The sequence below is a fragment of the Sander vitreus genome, chromosome 5, assembly GCF_031162955.1.
Source record: "Sander vitreus isolate 19-12246 chromosome 5, sanVit1, whole genome shotgun sequence".
Lineage (NCBI taxonomy): Eukaryota > Metazoa > Chordata > Actinopteri > Perciformes > Percidae > Sander > Sander vitreus.
The window spans coordinates 8,585,374-8,608,466 of NC_135859.1; the positions used below are offsets into that span (position 1 = coordinate 8,585,374).

The 23,093-nt window shown below is 41.2% G+C and overlaps 1 protein-coding gene across 3 annotated transcripts in view; it reads left to right on the plus strand.

Moving 5' to 3' along the window:
• man1b1b (mannosidase, alpha, class 1B, member 1b) overlaps positions 1-23,093 on the plus strand; it is a 26,653-nt gene continuing 3,560 nt past the window's right edge. The window contains exons 1-12 of one of the 3 annotated variants that reach the window (XM_078250317.1): positions 1-319; positions 1,198-1,317; positions 3,033-3,132; positions 4,954-5,054; positions 7,070-7,200; positions 7,286-7,395; positions 7,629-7,808; positions 8,863-9,011; positions 11,910-12,098; positions 13,792-13,982; positions 19,437-19,557; positions 22,857-23,051. In XM_078250317.1, the coding sequence (XP_078106443.1) occupies positions 1,213-1,317; positions 3,033-3,132; positions 4,954-5,054; positions 7,070-7,200; positions 7,286-7,395; positions 7,629-7,808; positions 8,863-9,011; positions 11,910-12,098; positions 13,792-13,982; positions 19,437-19,557; positions 22,857-23,051 (1,572 nt within the window). In that variant the 5' untranslated portion in view covers positions 1-319; positions 1,198-1,212. The remainder of the gene's footprint in view (positions 320-1,197; positions 1,318-3,032; positions 3,133-4,953; positions 5,055-7,069; positions 7,201-7,285; positions 7,396-7,628; positions 7,809-8,862; positions 9,012-11,909; positions 12,099-13,791; positions 13,983-19,436; positions 19,558-22,856; positions 23,052-23,093) is intronic. The other 2 variants (XM_078250318.1, XM_078250319.1) reach the window with 2 other exon arrangements.

Sequence of the window (23,093 nt, forward strand, 5' to 3'; positions counted from 1 at the left end):
CACTGAAGGCAGCATGGGTGCACCTGATAGTCACATTTGTTGTTGACAGTGAGCAACATCACATCCTAAGCTACAAGTGGATACTTTTTTTATTTTTTTTCTTTCAATGGTCTGAGTAACAGTTATAAAACTGCGTGGCTTTCGGCAATAGTATCGGTGAAGTGTTTCATACACATAATACAGGAGACCCCCGAGGCTGTTTCATTTACGTCGAGCTAACTGCAGTTTTGACTGCTGTTAACGTTCACGTTACCCTCCTGGTGGTGGATTAGACTGGTTGCACATCTAATTTAACATTAACGCTGGATACTTTACAAAGGTAACGTAATGTCAGTTATATATTTAAATGTTTCTGGACGCCCATTATGTCCTCTGCAAAACACGTTGTTTTAGTTATTCTTCTATAACGTTACTTAAAAAGCGCTCCATGTTCCGGTTGTGTTAGGCCTCAAGCCATGCCTCGGTCCAAAGTTAGGCTGTGAATCCGCCAAAGCGTTACTTCGAGCCAGTGACGCGTAAACAAAGCAGCCTCTACGGCGGGGCTAACGTTAAACCGGTGTTTCCGCCTCGTTTGTGAAATGTAAAATAACGTTACTATGCAGTTACAATTAATTACTTAGTATGTAACGTTAATACCAGCAGCAAGAGTTATATCGACTGGATACGCCATGTTTACTGATAATCAGTTTACATTTGGCTAGGTTAACACTAATATCAATTAAATAAGCCTGTTGATTAACACTTGGCATTTTGTCGTTGCATTTGCATATAGGTTGACAGCTAACGTTAACGTTGTAGCTAGCTGTGTTAACCACCAACAATTATGCTTAACGTTACGTTTTCCCTGAAATGAAACGGAACGAGCATTAGTTATATTGCTCAGAATTAGATGTGCTGCGAATTTAGGTTACAGCAACTAATGTCAGCGTGAAAACCTAAGTAAGGTTTTCTCTGCAAAGCCAAATCTGTGTAAAGTGATTTTAAAGTGGGGCGAAGTCTCCTCTTATTATCTAAAAATATTGTGTTAATTTGTAATCTTAAAACAACTACACATACATGTATCAGTCAGTGTCACATGCAAGCTGCATCTTGTTTTCCTAGCTTGCCACCTGGCTCACCACACCTGCCATCTCTATTCAGCTAAGTTACTCTCCTCTCACTCACACCCCTTTTCAATGTGTCTCTTTCCTCCTCCAGCACTGAGTTACAGACATGCACCCACCATCTCGACAGGACTATATATCTATAAACTTTGCTGGACAAGGAAGTGGAAGTTACAATAACAGCAAGCAGTGGAGGAGGCAGTCCTGCTGGAGGGTGAGTGAGTAGCATGTTCCGCATCCTAGGATCACATTTCTTGGACCCTAGTTTTTAGGGTAGATGCTAGAATGTAGTTACCCAAACCCAAACCCTGTCCTTTAACCTTACCCTAACCCTTCTTAGTTAGCTAGCTGCTAACTTTAGTGTTGACGCTTGAGCGTGTTGGGCTGTGTTGTTTCGTTAGGTAGCCAGGGTCATAAGAAATGTAGTCTATATTCCACGACGTTCATCTTCCGGGATTGCTCCGGAAATTCCATCGGATTTCACTCTTTTCGGCCGGATGTCCGTTACCTTCCTCTTTCTTTGTGTTGGAATTTTAAACTTTGGTCAATTTATGAGGTCGCCCGTGTCAGCTGGTGGGGGGGGACGACGACTTATTTTTGTAACAACATGCTGTTGGATGCTGTCCTCCTCTCCTACTTCAATGCCTAACAAATCTATCTCTCTCTCTCCCTGACCCCGTCTTTCACTGGTTGAATCCTGAAAACATTGTAAACAAATTAATAACATAACTAATTACACTGGTCGGACTGTTCAGCTCTGTTTCAGACGGATACCTCCGGTTCAGGCTGGTCCTTCTCCTCAACGTGCCTTTTTCAGTCGCGGAAAATACTTTTCAATAGGCTACTCATCTGGCTTGAAGCAGCAAACATTCAGTGTACGAGTAAAAAAAATGACATAACATTATTTATAATAAGTTTATTTGATTCACAGCTGCTACATAGTGTTTTGACCTCTGAACTGCATTTTACCACAAACTTGCGACTAGTTAACTTTCTAAAACAGGCACAATCGCTTGTTTGCGAGTCGGGTCGGGACTCCATACACTGACATCATTGTATTCAGAATGTAAAATATTTTTATAGCATTTTTTAATGTGTGATTGTGTAAAGGTGTTCACGAGATAGATACCAACCTTTCGTGAACTTCGCCAGCCGTCTTCTCTCCTTTATGGAGACAGACGCTGTGTGCACAGTGGGAAGTGCTCTCTCTCTCTCTGTGTGTGTGTGTGTGTGTGTGTGTGTGAGCGAGATGCAAGTGACAGAGAGACGGAGGAGAGCAGGGAAAAGAAATGCAACTGAACGTGTTTTAAATAGCGCTTAAAAAAGAAAGAAAGAAAAGAATAACGAAATGCAATGTGCGGCGGCCAGTGTTGATAGTGCAGCGCACCGCCACACATTAGTCTATGTGTGGGAAACACTGCGCTCCCTGTCTCCTCCACCCTCTATGAGCCATATCTGCACCGATCTTCCTCAAAAGTACTAGGGGAATCGCCAATCCTGCTTTTGATTTAGATGGAATCAAAAGCTAATTTTGATCGATTTTAAAATCGAAATCGTGACACCTCTAGTTACTGTCATTGTTGAAAGGTGACATGAGACACAATGTGTTATGTTATAACCCAGTCCCAGTATTATACACTGTTGCATCAGCAGAGCATACTAAGCTGTCCCTGACTTTACTGGGGTGTAAGGTCTCTTATTAGAAAGCACAAAGGAATTCAGTTCTTAGCTGTACTGTACCCCACTTGATCAGTATACCACCACAGCACTAATTTGATTGTTTTCCTATTCCCAATTTGAAAGATGGGACCTGTATGTTTGCTTGTTTGGTCCAGAAAAAGTTTGCACATTTTAAACAATAGAAATTCTCAAGGAACTGGATAGAAGTTAGCATTATTATCCATCTTCCTCTCATCTGTGTGCCTGCAGAAATGGAAGCAACTGTCCAGGCTGCAGCGGAGCCTTATCCTCATCCTCCTGTTTATTTGTGGAATTGCTTCCTATCCTGCTGTTACTGAACAACTCAGAGGTAAGGCTTTTATACGTTAACATCTTCAATGATATCACATGAGTCTGAGCCACTGGCATACTGTTCTATTAAGGACCCGGTTCCAAATTTCTCAAAACCCGAAAATCAATAAGGTCCAAGCTTATCAATACTGCTATCGAGACTAGTGGATCATAGAACATTATGTCTAAAAATAGATATGTGCGTGAATCGGAAAAATTATTCACGAGCACAGTGTGTGCGTAACGACCATAGGTAAAGACTAGCCTCCCCACCGCAAATCATTCAAAACATAGTCGAACTGGCTACGGAGAGCACCGCTCTGTTGGCCGCTTAATCAGATCGTTAACCCTATAAGCCCGAGCTTGTCGTATACGACAAAAAATTGCATAGTTTTTGCAATAAATCCAAACTGTTACATCCAAGAATGATACACTTTATGCCCATAATTTATTAATTTTCTGTCGTTTATCTCCGCTACCTTTTATCCCTACGCCATTTTTCTTTTCCCATGATGCTCTGGGAGACCATTCTGACCAATCAAAAGCTTGTTTAGGTCTTGTCAACCAATGGAAGGCTGGTCCGTTATTGCAGATAAGAAAGAGTTGTAGTTGGGCTTGTCTGACATAGGGCTCAGAGGGTTAAAACAAAAACAGCAACAGAGACAGAAGAAATCAGACACTCACAGATTTTGCAATAAAAGCAATAATACTTCTGTTAAGATTAAGACTTCGTCATCTCGTCTTTCCACCAAATATTAGAAAAGTATCAATAATGGTATCGATAAAGTCTCGGATCGTTAAGCAATCTCGAAAATAGTATCAATATCCAAAAAATTAACTATCCCCATCCCTAGTCAGAGCCTTCTAGTAGCTGGAGTTGTTTAATGTAAACTAGGCTTGTACCGATTGGCTATCAGGTATCGACAATTGCAGGGATGATGTGCGATTGGTTTTCCTACGACAAAATTAAAGCGATTTTAACTAACTTACTATCAAAACTAGCTGGGAGGAGGCCTCGGGGGAGACCCAGGACTAGGTGGAGGGATTATATCTCTAACCTGGCCTGGGAACGCCTCGGGATCCCCCTGTCGGAGCTGGTTAATGTGGCCCGGGAAAGGGAAGTTTGGGGTCCCCTGCTGGAGCTGGTACCCCCGCGACCCGACCCCGGATAAGCGGATGAAGATGGATGGATGGATGGATGGACTATCAAAACTAAGATGTTATAAAAAAAAGTGCCCTACTGTTTCCGGTGGAGCGGCAATACAGCTCGCTGAGCCCTGTTATTAAGCACGAGTGACAAGTTAATTTTAATTCCTTAATTTTCATTAATAACCTGATGGGCTAGGTTTATTTTGGACAGCCACCCAGCCTCCCTGGCTTCCTGGCTGCTGCCACAGGACGGGAGCTAACGTTAACAATCGAGTTTCCCTGGTGCAGAGCTTCGCCTCGACCATGGCAAATAAACTACACATGTACAATTATCACTATAGGAGGCAGAGGAATAGCTAAACATTTGACACCCTGATCAACAGAAAGCCAAAGAGTGAGAGAGAGAAGCCATCACTAACTGCTAAACTAAAGTAGCCAACGGTACTCAATTGCGTGCAAACAACTGTGGGTTTAGCGTGGGTTTAGGGCTTGAGTGAACTAATGTCAACAGTGTTTTCTTTGTCAAAGGTGAATTTAAGACAAACATATTGTCATTTATTAGTTTGACAGGGCTGTTGCGGGGTTGTTACCTGTGACCTTCAGTGATCATAAAACCAGCCTGCTCCCCTTGAACAATGTTACTGCACTACGGTATGTGTTTCATGCTCAATCTGGTTGTCTGTGTGTTGAGGACTTACAGATGGAGACCCAGAGACAGAAAGGAACAGCGTCTTCCCTCATGTGCTGCCTGAGGCTGTCAAACAGGACCACCCACCACTGCCAACCTCCCAGGTTTTTATATCTCTGCTTGTGTTTTTTTGAAGGGTACAAGTTTTTTTGAACATAGGTTCTACTTGGGCACTCCGCCCAGGTAGATTGACCGGCGATCTAAGAGAGATCTAAATACATAAGAATGGCAGAAGTCAGTAGCTACTAAAAGAAAAGATCATTAAAAACCTTTAAAGGGGTGATAGAATGCAAAACTGATTTTACCTCGTCATAGTTGAAAAACGACAGTTTGGAGGGTAAATAGGACATACATAGAACCTCAAAATCCCATTGACACCTATTTCCTCTGCAAATCTCACAATTCGAAACTGCCGTTTTACGAAAATTGATGGCTAATTGCAAATTTTGTCCGACTATGTGTCGGAGTTCAGCAGGAGCTCAGCAGGTTAACGTGACAGCGGCCGGTGCTGCCTCGCCGCCCGGCGTGTCATCCTTCACAGACCCCGGCCCGCTGTGAGCTAGATGGACCTCCGTCACGGCCGGCAGCCCAAGCTCCATACCCGCGCAAAGTCACCGTTTCTGGGTTACTGGACTACCAAATGCCGAGGCCCTGACGGAGCTCCAGGGCCTGCAGCTCTCTGCTCTCTCTCCCCTCTTCCTGCTAAATGGCCGGTGTGTGTGAGTGAGAGCGCGGTCAGCAAGCTTGTTACGCCCGCAGTCTCTTACCACAGGTTCCAATTAATCTTATAATGGATATGTGTGTTGAGTTATTTCAACAAATGATCGGGGAAATAAACGCCTCTTGTCCACGAGTGAGCTGGATGGAGCTCTTATCAATGAGAGCTAGCTTTCCTCCTTCTAACGAGACATCTGAAATTCACAAAAATGCATTAAATTGAAATCGAACAAAGTGTTAGCTAAGCTTTGTAAGACCTTAGGGTAGCTGTGATATACATGCCGTGATGAAATTCAAAGTGTAAATATACTATAGTTATGCCGAAAGTGTAGCTATCCGCGATCTTTACCCATAGGATTGAAGGGACACTAGCAGCTAACGAAACCCCTCACGAAATTCAAACTGTAAATATACTATAGTTATGCCAGCAGCCGGCCAGCTCCGCGGAGCCCTGAGCCCCGGTAGTTCAGTAACCCAGAAACGGTGACTTTGCCCTAGGTATGGAGCGAAGTGGGCTGCCGCTGTCTCGTCAGACTGTGTGGAGCTCATGAATTCCGACATGTCTTACCAAATATGCAATAGCCATCAATTTTCGTACAACGGCTGACCGGAGACCTGCTGTCTCGTCTGCAATGTATGTGTATGTGGTTTGCTCAACCAATCAGCGCGCAGCTTATCTAAATATTCATGAGCATACCATATTTGGAAGAAAAGCTTGCGTTCCAAATAGGACCAAAACACAGGGATGCGTAAGGGCCAATAAAATAGCAACTGTGACATTTTCAGCCAAATCAATGTTAAATACCCTATTAGGAGACCTTAAGGAACAGTGTGAAATACCCTATATAATCATTCTATCACCCCTTTAAACGTGCAGATACTGTGCTGTGAAAGGCTTTAAAACCAGACTGGAACAACTCAAGAATGCAATGTGTGCCTCTGTCACCCACCCTCTCCTGTAATAAACGGATTGCTTAACAATATGAAGTTACAGTACAGACTTGTAGGAGAAATGTCACATTGTGACAATATGGTCATATATTATGCAAACTCAGTTCATCCACCTTTTAAAAAAGTACACTACCTCACTTAGCAGTATCTCACCATGCAGATAGTTTTAATTTTGACAGCATAACTTAAATTTTTAAGGTCATCTCTCGAATGTATTCACATCACAATTAGTCTGTCATAGTAGCAAATAATTTACAAACCAAAGGGTGTTTAACTGATAAAACATCCTTTTTAAAATAGACATAGCTGTATCAGCAGATTAGGCATGTGTGTTTAACATTTACCTGTAATATGGATCAATCCGCTTTTCTTTCTTAACAACTTGCTTACATAAAGTGAAGATTGAAGAAGAATGGTTAAAAAAGTTGTTTATGTCGCCCATTTGTCACAGAGGAAATTATCTAATAAGAGAGGACCGCCCATCCTTCAGAATCGTCTTCAGAAGAAGGAAAACGCTTCAAATACAGTGGTTGAGGACAAGGCATCTGACAGCAAGAAAGAAGGGGAGGAGGAAGTCATCAGGTAAGATTTGGAGTGTGATCACAACTAAAGTTAGTTTTGTTTACATTTTTTATTTTTTATTTCTAAATTCTTTGGTGACTTTCAGCTGGCGTGGGGCAGTGATCGACACTGATCAGGCCACAGAAGGCACCAAGGATGGGGAAAATAAGGAGGGTTCACCTGCCAACCAAAAAGTCCAATTATCAGTCAAGTCGGGTATCTGCAATTTACCGTGTTCTGTGTTAATTATGAATAAGTAGTTTTTCATTGTCGCCTCACAGATTTAAGGAGGCATGACTGTTTAAGTGTATCTATGAAATCTTATATCGACTTTAGCAAATGATTATTACTTAAATATTGTTGGAACATTTCAGTCACTTGTTTCTAAATCACTCTGTAGACTTAGATGGAATATTAACTAGGCATCTTGTGTGTATTGTGTGTTCTAGTAGCTAACTGGCGGGAGGCGGTGCAGGAAGCTTTCAGACATGCATGGAAGGGTTATAAAGACTTTGCTTGGGGCCACGATGAGCTCAGGCCTCTTTCCAAGTCCTACGGCGAGTGGTTTGGCCTGGGTTTGACACTTATCGATGCCCTGGATACCATGTGGATCCTGGGGCTTAAAGAAGGTAGGCTGACCTTCCTGCCTTCTTTGAACTTTTACCTCTTGACTAGGTCATTGCTGTAAAAAAAAAAAGGTTTTTTTCAGATAAACCAGCCAATAATCTTTTGAGTATCAAATACTCAACTCCTGTATACTTGAAAGGTTGAAAAATTAGGAGCTTGCAGAACATGGCAGCTGTAGTAAATGGGTTTCTCCACAACAGAGCTAAATTAATTTCTCCTGTAGCACAATATCCCATCTTCTTGGCTCCAAAGTTTAGTCAGAAGTAGCATATTTAGTAATTTATTATTATTTAAATTAGGATTGTGACAATAATTAAACAGGGATAGAACAACATTTAATCATAATGACTGGGTTTGAATTTAATCTTATCCAATAAATCCACAATCTTCACCAATTTGAAAACACATGTGCAGCATTTAGAAACTACACTGCAAATAGAGAAAACACTACGACACTACGACATTTCACAAAACACAACAGCAAAAGAGAAAACAAAGCAGCATTTGGTGAAATTCAAATCGAGAAAGGTAGGGACATATTGGACAATGATTCAATATACTGTCTGTCAGTCTGCGACAAACAGAAGTATTTCTTCTTTTGGATTTACGGCGGACTGGAGGCATTGCAACACATTTGTAGCTCTCACAGGTGGGGATGATGAGATAAAATAAAACTTTTTTCCCAAGGAAAATTGCAAGAAAAAAGCAGAGTGTGTGTGTGTAGTTTTCAGGCAATTCAGTGAAGGTAAACAGTGAACGGTGCCTATAGCTAAACTGTGATGTCAGCAGTAACTCAAGAATATTACATTAATGTTTTTTGTTCATTATTATTTTGTTTGATTTTAATGCTTGCTCTTGGTTTAGCTCACCCTCTACCCGGGCAGGTGGTAGATTCCCATTAGGTTAGGGTGGGATGGTAAAATGACATTCAGTGGAGAAGGGGGAGGAAGGAGGTAGCAGCTTTCATTAGTTTTGTGTTCTTCTTGTTACTACTATTATGATTTGACACAAATTAAATTTGTATTTAATTTATTCTGAAAAATTGTTTTGTTTCAGAATTTGAAGAAGCAAAAACATGGGTGGCCACAGAGCTTACCTTCAACAAGAATGTAGATGTCAACCTATTTGAAAGCACCATCCGCATCCTGGGAGGCCTTCTGAGTACCTACCATTTGACTGGAGACACCCTGTTCCTAGACAAAGCTGTGAGCCAACACACAGGCACTCATTTCAAAACTGCACAGGGTTTTCCTGGTAACTTTATATTAGTGTTCTTGTAATAGGCGTTTGTACTTAAGTAATAAGGGCCTTATACCTTATATCCTTAGACAATGCTTATTAACAATATTATGTGTTAATAAGACTATTCAATTTTATTTTCATTTTTACTTACAGTGTAAGTAAGTTATCTCGGGACACTTTACAGCTAGAGTAGGTGCAGGCCACACTGTATTTTATAGAGACCCAATAATTCGCTCAGGCGCAAACTTCCTTTTACCAGGTGGAAACCTTGAACAGAACCTGGCTCTAGGTGGGCACAGCAACTAACTATAAGCTTTTTCGAGAAAAAAAAAAAAAAGAGTTTTAAGCTTACTCTTAAATGTGGAAATGGTTTCTGCCTCATGAACTGAAACTGGGAGCTGGTTCCACAGGAAAGGAGCTTGGTAACTAAAGGCTCTGGCTCCGATTCTACTTTTGGAGATTCCAGGAACCACAAGTATCTCGGATTCCAATTAATAATGCATTTCTAATAAGTGCTTACACTAAATGCTTGCTCTTGGGGGAATTACTGGAATTGTTGGGTCTTTGTAAATTATAGTGTGGTCTAGACCTACTCTATCTGTAAAGTGTCCTGAGATTTAATTGAATTATACGTCTTATAATCTAACAATATACGTGTTTATGATACTATTATTAAGATTTATATAGTCTTAACACGTAATAATGTGCATCTTACAAGGACTTATATGGCCTGTATTACCTATTATCTAACACTTATTACAAGGACCTCAATATAAAGCACCATTGTTTTTCCTACCTATCTTATTCAAAGCCTATAATACAATATAATACAGCCTTTGTATTATTGATCGCCGCCTTGGTTTTAAATTCCGATACAAGTTTTTTTTTTTTTACACCAATCATTTTGTGGCTTTTATCAGCAACTGCTTTTATGCGCTTATACAAAGCATGCACACGTTACGCGTGTAAGTAAGCAGTGACTCTCCATTATTTCTGAGGCAAACAAATGTGTGCTTGTAATAAAGCTGTGTTAGTTTAAGTTCCTGAAATAAATATGACTGGACATCGAACCTCAATATGCTTGTGCATTAGGACAAGGGTTTTAATACCATTTATCATCCTGGTGTTCGGCAAATTTGGATCCTCATCTTATACACAACTCTTTCTCTGTTGCTGTTGTAGCTGACGGGGAACCCGCAGGCGGGTCTTCCAGCTCCTGCATTTCATTTGCGCTCCCCATAGTGCGACTGACTCGCACGTCAATCAGCTTGTTGTGCTAACCTTAGCATATGTTGCTAACGGCTTAACTTTACGGCTTAAAGTATTCGTGCAGAACTCAAGCATGTGAACTTTAGTTCTGCAATACATGCATCTACGTCTACATACCATGTATTTTACGTGCGCGTGCGTGCACCAGACCTTGATCCCTGTACCGTGAGAGTTCAGTACGAATACACAAACCGTTACTGCTCTACTAAAAAATAATGATATATATTTATATTAATAAATATATACAGGGTTTTCACAGGGTCTTAAAAAGTCTAAAACATTTCAAAATCACAATTTTAGGCCTTAAAATGTCTTAAATTCGCTGAAGCATTGTGTTCTATGTCTTAAATAATATCAAACGGGTCTTAATTTTCCTACGTCCATGTAACGCTACCTTTAATTGTAATTCTAACGCTTAGAATGTTTGTTTGTTTTATACCGTGGTGTTCTAGTTCTTTCTTTTGTAGTCCAAATATAATTTGCTGTATTACGACTACAATTTAGACCTTCATTCAATTTTGGATTTATAGTATCAAATCATAACAAGAGTTATCTCAAGACACTTTACAGATAGAGTAGGTCTAGACCACACTCTATAATTTACAAAGAATTCCAGTAATATCCCCAAGAGCAAGCATTTAGTGGCGAGGAAAAACTTCCTTTTAGGCAGAAACCTCGAGTGGTAAGGAAAACTTCCGTTTAGGGAGAAACCTCGGACAGACCCAGGCTCTTGGTGGGCGGTGTCTGACGGTGCCAGTTGGGGGTATGATGTACAGTGCAAATTATAGTCACAATAAAGATAATGGAGCTAAGACTAGAAATAGTAGTTGTAGTCCTGCAGGGCACTGCAGGGCATAGCTGGACGTAGCTGGACGTTGCAGCGCGTAGCAGGGCATAGCAGGATATAGCAGGGTGTAGCAGGGCATTACAGGGCGCCGAGCAGGACCACGGCTACAGCTGCAACCATGATTTAGGTGCCACCCTAATCCAAGGAAAACTGTGGATCAAGAAAATATAACGGCTCAGGGGAATAAGCTACCCAGAGCTAAGTTAGTAACAAGCATTACTGGGACATGAATGCACACAGATGGAAAGAGAGAGGAGAGAGGAGCTCAGTGTGTCAAAGGAAGTCCCCTGGCAGTCTAAAACTATAACAGCATAACTAAGAGCTGGTCCAAGGCAAACCTGAGCCAGCTCTATAAGGGTTGGTAGATGAATCTGACGACTATCATGCAACTTATATTGCAGCCAATCAGCTTTTGTGTAATTGGAGTCTCTTTCAGATGGTACCATAGGCTATGGGAAAGTGCAGGTTTAGGGATACTTGGCTTGGAAAAAAAACTGAATTTAGGGCTTGGTTTAAGTCAGCTACTAATGACGTATTTGAAGCCTACTGCGTTTATGAACATTTTCTTTTTTTGATGTCGTGGTATAGGTCTTAAATTATATTCATAATGGTCTTAAAAAGTCTTAAATTTGACTTGGTGAAACCTGCAGAAACCCTGATATAATAATTTATGTAGAAATACTTTAATTTCATTTGTGATTTTTATTGCCTTTCAGCTGCAAATGTCTGCATTATTTCTCTGCAGAAAGATATTGGCTCCAGGCTGATGCCAGCCTTCAACACCCCGTCCAAGATCCCCTACTCTGATGTGAACATTGGGAAAGGCACAGCCCACCCCCCTCGTTGGACATCAGATAGCACTGTGGCTGAGGTTACAAGCATCCAGCTGGAGTTTAGAGAGCTCAGCCGCCTCACCCAGGAACCACAGTACCAGGTAACTGACCAAGAGATACAGCATGCTGATCCAGGTTCTGCCCAGAAAGATTGGCACTTAGGCTCAGCTTTTCATTTATTATATTGTTTGATGTCATTATGGCACTTCTAAACAGCACTGACAGATACCACTTCCCATCAGCATGTGTTGTTTTAAAACTGGTATGGAGTATAAACTTGACCGTTCCTGAAGACTTTATTGCAAAGATGTTAGAAAGGATGCATCGGGAGTCCATCCCAATTTGTATCCGGTGCACACTTTTGTAATCGGTGTACTTGCAAATCAGTGTAAATTGGTAAAAATATAAAACAATTGGTTAATTGTATTTAGCCCACCCTCAACCCAAGCATGTTTTCTGCTGGTTTTTAGGCTGGGGTCATATTATAAAACAGGGCTTCTCCCAGGAGTATATAATGTATTATTTTGTGTTTATTGTTGACCAAATTGGGTTTGAACAAAATGTGCACTGAAGCACAATTAGCTAAACTAGTCAAAACATGCCTATTTGGAATGGGCTGATTGTTTGGCCTTCTGTATTGCTGCTTGTAGCTTTGTCTAGAACCATTATACTCCAAAATAACTTACAGAGGAACTCTAATATAATCAAAAGATTCAGAGAATCCCTCAGGCGGCACTGCATTAAAAACCAACATCATTATGTTGGCTCACAACACCCAGAAACACCGCCAGCTTCTCTGGGCCCGAGCTCATCTGAGATGGACTGACACAAAGTGAAAAAGTGTGCTGTGGTCAGACGAGTCCACATTTCAAATTGTTTTTGGAAATCATGGCCGTTATGTCCTCTGGGCCAAAAAGGAATATCCAAATTGTTATCAGCGCAAAGTTTAAAAGCCAGCTTCTGTGAGGGTATGGGGGTGTGTTAGTGCCCATGGCATGGGTAACTTGCACGTCTGTGAAGGCACCATTAATGCTGAAAGGTACATACAGGTTTTAGAGCAACATACGCTGCCATCCAAGCAACATCTTTTTTAGGGACGTCCCTGCTTATTTCAGCAAGACAATGCCAAGCCACATTCTGCACATGTTACAACAGCGTGGCTTCGTAGTAAAAGAGTGCAGGTACTAGACTGGTCTGCCTGCAGTCCAGACCTGCCTCCCATTGAAAATGTGTGGCGCGTTATGAACACAAAATTTGACAACGGAGACCCCGGACTGTTGAGCAACTGAAGTCAAGCAAGAATGGGAAAGAATTCCACCTACAAAGCTTCAACAATTAGTGTCCTCAGTTCCCAAACACTTATTGAGTGTTGTTACAAGGAAAGGTGATGTAACACAGTGGTAAACATGCCCCTGTCCCAGCTTTTTTGGAACGTGTTGTAGGTATCAAATTCAAAATGAGTGAATATTTGCAAAAAAACAAACAAACAAAAAAAACAAAGTTTATTGGTTTGAACATCAAATATCTTGTCTTTGTAGTGTATTGAATTGAATATTGGTTGAAAAGGATTTGCAAATCATTGTATTCTGTTTTAACGTCTCAACTTCATTAGATTTGGGGTTTGTATTTTGCAGACAATTTGTAATCTGTGGCTAGGGTAGTGTGGGTCGGACATAAAAAAAAGAAAGAAAATGTTTTGGAATTTTTTACTATCAAGGTATTTTCATTCACAAAACAAATGTTACAAAAATCCCCACAGCTTAACTCAACTGACCTCTGACCTTGGCTTTCCAGGCTGCGGTGGCTGAGGTTATGAAACAGGTCCACAAACTGGACGGCAAGCTGGATGGTCTCGTGCCCATGTTTATCAACACAAACAATGGACAGTTCACCCATCAAGGCATCTACACACTGGGAGCCAGAGCAGACAGCTACTATGAATACCTGCTGAAGCAGTGGATCCAGGGAGGCAAGAAGGAGAACGAGTGAGTCAGACTAAAGATACCCGGTATTTACTTCCACATGAATGAATGTGACCATATGAAATGTTATACTTTTAAGAGCCAAACCAGTGCTTTTGCACAATCACAAAAAACATTACTGACAACCTTTTACCAGTTCATGCAAGCGTTACCTGTCAATTTTATGCCTCCGCGCTGGCTATAGCTTTGGCCGGAGGCATTATGTTTTTGGTTGTCCATCTGTCCCATCCTTGATATGTGATATCTCAGGACCCCCTGGAGGGATTCTTTTCTAATTTGGCAATGTCCCCTTGGACTCAAGGATGAACTAATTACATTTTGACGGTCAAAGGTCATGGTCACTGTAACCTCACGTCTTTCCCATTCTCATGAACACAATATCTCAAGAATGGCTTGTGGAAATGTGTTATATTGTGTAAATTTGGCACAAACATCCACTTGGACTTAAGGATGAACTGATTAGATGAACTGATTTTATTCTTTGACCTTTACATTGTGCAATCAACATTTACTTCATAATAAGTTAAAGCAAACAACATGTCTATTCCCAAAAAAAACAGCCCTTTCTGAACTTTCTTAAACAGGGTGGCGATGTGAGATGACCATGTCAGGTTCTCTGTCAGCAGTGTGTGTTCTGCCACCTTTTTATCTGAAATCGATGATCAGCTCCTTGGTTTTGCTCACGTTGAGCAGTAGGTCGTTCTCTATGCACTATTCTGCTGATTTGTAAATTTCCTCCCGATATGAATTCTCATTGTTGTTTGTAATCTGGCTGATGGTGTAGTCCGCAGACTTCACAACAGAGTCTTTTCCATGTCTGGAATTGCAGTTGTGGGTGTTTAGCGGGAACAGGAGTGGCCTGAGAGCACACAGCCCTGGGGGGTGTGACTGCCAATCGAACTGACTGTGGAAGTCAAAATTCCAGTTGCAGAGTGTTGTACTCAAGCCCAGTGTTAAAGTTGCCTACAGTTTCATGGGGGAGACTGTATCAATGCTAAACTGAAGTCAACAAACAACATTCTGATGTAGCTGTTGTTATTTTTAAGATGTGTGGCGCTGAGTCGAGGGCAAGGGAAAACCCTACTAGATATATTTATTTAAAATTAACCTATATTGGACTTTATATTTTACATCATATGTAGAGTGTTTAGAGAGAGAAGTGTTTAGGCCATTCTGTCAGCACTGACAGCTGCTTACGTCAGCTGTCCGTAGGACTGAAGAAAGATTAATAAACTAGGACAACAATCCCTCCAGACACTGCACCGCTTGAGGGCATAGGCTTAGATTAAGCAGCTTTGAATTTCTTAATTATCTGTTGGAAGTGTACATATTATGTTTTTTGTGTAATGCCTTGGTTTTGAGCTACGCTAGTTGGCATTTTGAATTAAAATGGCAGTCAATAGAGTTGATAATCTACAGTGTTTTCCTCAGATCCAGATTCTAGTTGCTGACCTGGGGGTCATAATAAATAACGATGACATAAAATAAATACATTAAACAAGTGTGCTATTCTGGCTTTGATGCAGCTGCCTCTGATCTGCCCCTGATTAATGGTTCAGCGTTGAATCTAATGTTGTAGGTACACATAGATACGGACCTGACGCTATAGACGGATGTGCACTTCCCCAGAAATGTAACTTAACTGTACAACTGGGATTAGTCCGCTTGGCCGTGAACAACATGAAATCGAGGAGAGGGTTAACTTTTCCTGCTACAGCTTTTCCACCACGGTCAGGTGAGGCACTTTGAGCCTTTCTCAAATCCCAAATTTGTACTGCCTCAAATCCTCGATCCTCTTTCTTGCTCTGGCTCGACTTATTTATGTCCCTGGGGACGGGCTTTGCGCCAATTTTCACATCAGAGGTTACTGGGTATCATACGGAAGAGGATTAGGGCCAGAATTCTTTTTTTCTCAGAATTCTGACTTTATGTGAATCTGACTTTATTCTCAGAATTCTGAGATTAAAGTCAGAATTCTGACTTTATTCTTGCGGGAACTCAACAACGTACATAAAAGAAAAGTGGGAGAGAGAACTGGGGATTGAGTTGATGGAGGAAGAATGGTACAATATCTGCAGGGTACAGCATTCAACTACTAGTTCAAGGGTATGGGGGGAGTTTGGGTGGAAGAATATTATTAGATATTTCATAACCCCAAAGATGAAAGGAAGGTTTGCCCCGGAACAGACTAGGTGTTGGAGGCAATGTGGACAGATAGGGACGCACATATTTTGGAAGTGCCAAAAGATGAAAGGTTATTGGGAAGAAGTATGGGGAGTAAGTATGAAGGAGATATTAGGTTATGGGGTGCCTAAGACTGGCTCAAATGTTATATCTGGGGAATCTGGCACAGGGAAACACACAGGGTGAGGACAGGTACCTGATCAAGGCACTGCTGGCAGCCAACAAGAAACTATAACCAGAGCATGGTACAAAGCAGATTCACCTACAAAGGAACAATGGCTAGGTGTAGTAGAAGAAATATATGACCTGGAGAGATTTACCTACATATTGAGGCTCCAGGAGGGGACATTTGAGATAAGGTGGGTAAAATGGGTAATAAATGAGTATAAAAGAAAGCTGAACAATACCACAAGTTAGGAGATTTATAATCAGATGTTGCATCACAAATACGGGAGGAAGCTCACATTTATTTTTAATACCAAGTTGTTTACTTTAGTATATTATTGTTCTTTTGTTTGTTAATTTTGTTAATTGTTTCATTTAATTTTGTTATATATATATATATATATATACCCATATATATATATATATATACCCATATATGTGTGACATTTTCTTTGCAACGTGCTGGCTTTGTATAAAGCTTTTTCATAAGGGTCTTCATCTCAATTGTAATATGCATGTGTGCATCTTGAACGTGTACAACATTTTCAATAAAAACTTCAGTTACAACAAAAAAGGAGAGGAATCGGGGATGCACAAAATGGGAATTGGGGAAAAGGCATTTATATCTCCATCCCCCCCTGGAGTGTTTGAGCCTTGTGTGCTCCATTATCTTGTAGAATAAGTGCAATCATTAATTATTTCAAATTAATTCATACCCAAAATATATATTCAACTCAAATCATCAGATGGAGAGTGATGGTATTTAATTTTAGCTATTAGAGAAAATTGCTTTATTTTAAATAACAGCATTTGAACTTTAGAAATTTTGAAAATTAGAAGTTTTAGAAAAACAGGGATAACTTAAATTAATCAATTGAGCCTCATAAATTTAGTGCTGCTGTGTATTAAATCATCTAGTCACTGTATACAGTGACTAGATGATTTAATACACACAAACCATGAAACTAAATTATTTATGAATGAGGATGTATTGAACTAGCAACTACAAACCAAACTACTAAACAAATGAATAAATGATGGCTAAGGAATAATCCATGAATAACTTCTGTGGCGACCCCAGCCTCTCTGCCACTAGGTGTCCCTGTGTTTGTTTGCTGGGGTGTCTTGTAGCACATGTAGCTATGGAATCAAACAGACACACGCACACATTTGGCACAGTGACCGAAGTGCCAAGCAATTGCTCCAATCAGCTCCAATACCCCGATTTCTCAAGCGCCATGTACACCTAACACTGGTTAAAATCTGAGTTTTCATAATCCGGTTAACAGACCTAGAGAACTCCTTCAGTAACCGGGGTATTCCTGTATGTATACACCTTAACCGGGGTATGATCGGTTTAAGTGACTTCTCACATTTGTTACACTACACACACAAATTTCACACTCCGCATTCGGCAGGGTCTCCTAGTTCTCATGCTTTCAGTCGTTACGGTCTCTGAGCTTAGACTGATCTCACTAAGTGGCATATGTATGACACGCCAATTCGTATGCCGTTTTTGCGTGTTATCAAGACGCATAATCGTTTTTTAGCGTGTTTATCAACGCCGTTTGGCCTCCATTGACCTACATTACATGTGAAGTATCACCGTAGCGAGTGGTACGGAAGTCGCGGAAGGAGGTTAGTTGGGGTGGTGGTTGGGAAAAACACAGGACTTTCACCTGGGAGAGCTGGGATCGCTTCCCGCATGTGGCGTTTATCAACCATTTTTTTTATTTTATTTTTTTATTTATTTTTAATAAAGCCTCCCCCAATGTTCTTTTCCTAAACCCAACCGTTTGTTTTCCTAAGCATGTGACGTTAGTCATCGTCATGTTTTTGTCATTTTTGAGTGTTGAGCCTTTCCCAATGTTCTTTCCCTAAACCCAACCTTTTTTTATATATATATACACGCGTGTGACGTTCTCGCGATAGCACGGCACGTTCTCGTGATAGCACGGCACGTTCTTGCGATAACACGCCACGTGGCATGTATGTTTACATCCGCTGTATACAGCGTAGACATACACGTGGATAGCTCAAAATGCGTACAGATAACACGCCATTTGGCTTTAGGAAAGTGGCGTGTATGTTTACGCAAAGTCATAATGCCATGTTGCTGAGCTAGAATCAGAAGCTTAAAGTAATCTTAATAAGAAGATACTAGCTCTCGGGCTTCTTCTTGTGGAAGCTAGTCAAGGGCTAGCATTCCACCAATCAGTTTGGTCATTGAGTCCAACTGGCCACTGGCAAAAGTCAAATCGGCCAAAATGGATGCCGACAGCTCCTCCGACTGACGACGGCACGGAACACACTGAACATACTCGAGGCATAAACCTCCAAGTATATGTGCGCCTGCTCTACCCACTGATCCAATCATTTTTTCAAGCATTATTTTGATCTACTTATTCATAGGGCTGGGTACCGAATTCAATACTTTTTAGGCACTGACCGAATTGCCTCTCAAGTAATAAGTATCAAAAAATGCTCTATCATTTTGTACCCAATGTCACTACCTAAGGAGAAAATCTCATCAGCGTCAGGCAGCCAATAAGCATGCAGCATGCTTCTACAAAGATCTAATAATGTTTGTGATTGGCTGTCTTACACGTCGTACAGACACGCAGGAAAACTCTACGTTACACAGAGACGAGACGGGGCTCACCTAGAAGAAGCTGAAAAAATAAGATGTGCTGTAATGTTGTCATTTATTTTTGTTTCATAAAATTGGTATCGAACAAAAGTATCGTTTAGGAATCGGTATCAAAGTCACGGCATTGGTATCGATACAGCTATCGAACATTTTTGAAAGATACCCAGCCATACTTATTCATGCTATCAGCTAGAAACTCCATTAAATCCTTATATTTCACTTTCATAACAATGTTTCACATCTTTCATACGTTACGGTATTATTCAACTTTTAAAGCCAGCAATTCAGTTTAGCATCAATTTCTTCAGAAATTGCCCTCTCTTCAAGTGTTCAATGAGTTGGATTTCTTCACTCTACGAGCTGTATTCCTGTCGACACTGTGTGTTTGACTCATTTCCCAAATCATTGTTATACAAAGAATGTTCCTGAAGTGTCATTTGGTATCTGTGTGTTTTTAGGCTCTTGGAGGACTATCTGCAGGCAATAGAGGGTGTAAAGAATAACCTGTTGCAGAAGTCTTCACCTAATGGCCTCACCTTTGTTGGAGAGCTCTCACATGGACAGTTCAGCCCTAAAATGGTCAGTAATATTTAAATAAAGCTACTAGGACAGCATTCCAAGTTGATAGTTTATTGCCACACAACAGACGTTTAGGGCAGCGCTCTTCCTGAGCGTGTGCACAGGCAATTACAAACAATACTCCACACGCAGGTGGGTGAATCTTTACAACCGAGTAAATCACCCACAACTAGCACTTCAATCCCGGAAATGTCCGTTGTGTGGCAATAAACTATCAAAATGGAGTGCTGTCCTAGTAGCTTTAGTTATATTTCACTTTGAGCATCCAGCACCCAGCCTTCAAAGCCTTCTTACTATCTACGTGAGTTGAGCACGTCCAGTCCTGTTTTTCAGTAATATTTTAAACCATCCTCGAGTCTCCTGCCAGGCTGTACTCTTAAGCGTGATTTATGGTTCTGCTTAGGCTCCACACAGAGCTTTCGCCATAGCCTACGTAAGTGGCCAGGGGTCTCATTTATAAAACTGTGCGTAGGATCTTTACTATAAGTGTACATACGCCCAAAAGCCCAAAATGGCGTACGCCAAAAAAAATGTGAGATTTATAAAACCGTGTGTACGCACATCTGTAAGCAATGTTCCCTTTATAAATCAGAGATTACCTACAAGTGTGCGTATATATGGATCAGCCTCTTATCCCGCCCTGTACACGCCCATTTTTAACCATAAATAGTCAATGCAAAGCACCTCGTGAATGCTGATCAGTATGTTAATGACCCTGGCAGTTGTTACACGAATCATGATGACTGGTGGAGAAAAAGCAAAAAACTTCTCAGACGTTCAGGAATTGCTGCAAATTGAATTATAATTTCGGCCTGTTCTTGCACAGTGTAGGGAAACCTGATCTATAACTACATGTATTAATAATACGTCCAAAACGGCATTACGGCACTCGGGGACTGCTTCGATATACCAGACGTATATAATAAGATTTAACAGAACTATATATTAACAAGCCTTAGTGATAAAGTTGAAGATTATATATAATATTCATTAAAAAAAACACTTAGCTGTCTGACATTTCCCTCTGGAAACAGCTGGTTTCCCCCAGAGTGGCGAGGACCTGTATTTGGACCGGGATGGTACGGTTCCGGCGCGATGCCCTCTCTACTGGACCCAATTCAGTACATAGACCCAAGAGCGCAGCTTTAGGGAATTTAAATCCGCATATTAGCCAGTCATGGTCATGGTCCCTGAAGTCTCTTTCTCTCCTGATTCTTCCATTTGGGGTTAGTCCTCCTGCAGGGTCAGCAGTGCCATCATGCAGCATTACGCACAGGTTCACCGCAGAATTTATATGTTTACAACATATTGTGATTGTTAACATCTTGCCAAAAAGACAGCATTAACTAGTGGTATCCCCCACCGCGAGATACAATTTGAAGATGAAAGTGTAATTTTCTTCATGCAGGTTTTGCAAACAGTATTAAATTTTGGACCGATAACGAGGACATTAAGTGTAACAATTGCGCGAGAGATTAACGGCTGTATTTTCAGACTTTGACATTTGATGATATATGCACAGTATTAAAGACAGATATTTAGTTATGTACACTGTGTTCTGCCGTTATCTAATGCTAGGGTATTTGATGCTGTCCTGTAGTATTCCATGCAGTCATGCCATCCCCTCCTCCTGCGCTCCGTAGGGCGAGACAGCGCTGATTTAAACATTAAAAACAATGTTTTTTTTAAGATTTGCGTTGGAGGTGTTTATGGAACAAGTATCACTCAGTACAAGCGCAAATAACACTGCTGGATTTAATCTTCATGGTAACATGGATGATATGGAGTGAAAAAATGTGCGTGAGGCATCAACACTTGATAATATTATGAGTAATCGTTATTCCCATTTACTTTCTGCAGTCTGACTTCAGTTTACCACCTCACCATCTGCGTCGCCAATTCCTATTTTGTCTCCAAAATGTGCGTACGCATGGGTCAGAGTTTGCGTGGAGGACCGCACATTCTCCCGTCAAGTTAGTTTTTTATAAATCACAACCTTTGCGTGGGAAGTGGCGTACGCACATTTTCAGCCCCGTTTTGTGCGTACGCCACGTTTATAAATGAGACCCCAGGTGTTTATACTTGTGTGTCGGGCCGACGTGTGTGTGTGTGTGTGTGTGGGGAGTGTGTTGTAGAGAGAGGGAGAAGTGAGAGAGTGACGGCGATTAGTTTCGGAGCAGAGTAGTGACTCTAGACTCATAGTGAGAGAAACAAAGTGTCTCCCCTGTGCTTTCTGACCACGGTGGGAAATCCGTAGCAGGGAAAGTGAACCCTCTCCTTGATTTCATGTTGTTTATTGAAAAGGAAAACCAGGAAATGAGTCGGGGGGGAATGCTTGCTACCAAGCCCTGATGTGCGTCGCCGCGACGTGTAGTTAAATTTTTCGAGAGGTGCACATCAGGCTACGGCGTAGGGTCTGGCATAGGTTTGTGTCTCCACGTACCTACGTACGTAGCCACGGTGTAGATTTTACGCAGAAGTATAAATCACGCTTTAGCTGTAAACTTTCTGTTAACCTGTCAAATGCAAATTCATTTTCATGTTCCCTCCTGTTGACCAACCTGTCCAAAGCGTTCGCTGTCAATGTCTGATCCAATGCCTGCATTTTGTAGTTTTATTTGGAAACAAGGTTGTCCATCCTAGACGTTCCAAAAATGTTTCAAGGGCATCCAGAAGGCATACAAAGGCTATAAACAGCAGTCAAATAAGACTTCCCCCGTCACCCCCTCTCATTTCATTCACAAAACTAAGCTGCTGAACAGATGAGCATGATGAACATCACCACATAAGCACAGACAATCCAGGCCACACACACACACTCACTTGGCCACACACACACAGCTAGCACATACACACATCATCCCCGGATTGTGGTCTTTATGTGTGGTTTCTCCATTCTAGTTTTCTGGAATGTCTCGTGTAACTTGACATTTCAAACAAAAAAGGCACTTCTGAAAACACGTTTTCATTTTTGGGGATTTTGGGCCTAAACAGAAAGAAAATAATGATCAGTTTCAAAATGGTATAACAACAAAACATCAAAACTTCTGAGCTTAGTGTGTGATTAATAATAATAAAATGTGATTTCATTTAAGTGTTGATTGCTAATGTCCATGTTGTCATTAATCTAAGAGATGAAGATAACTGATCAACTAGGAAGCTGCAGAGATGAAACTGTATTCAAGTTAATCATAAAGTTAATCGTCATTAATTTATAAACTAATAATTCAGGTCGGTATAGAGGACCGGAATGTATCTGTTAATACAGCTGGCTTTTAATGTACTCTGGGTTTTTTCAGGACCATCTAGTGTGTTTTCTGCCGGGCACGCTCGCTCTTGGTGCACACAACGGCCTGCCGGCTGATCACATGGATCTGGCCAAACAGCTGATGGAGACCTGCTACCAGATGTACATTCAGATGGAGACAGGCCTCAGTCCAGAGATCGTCCACTTCAACATGCATCAGGGCAGCACCCGAGACATTGAAGTAAAGGTAGGTACAGTCCGGTTCTCATTATGCTGCCGTGTCCTGTGC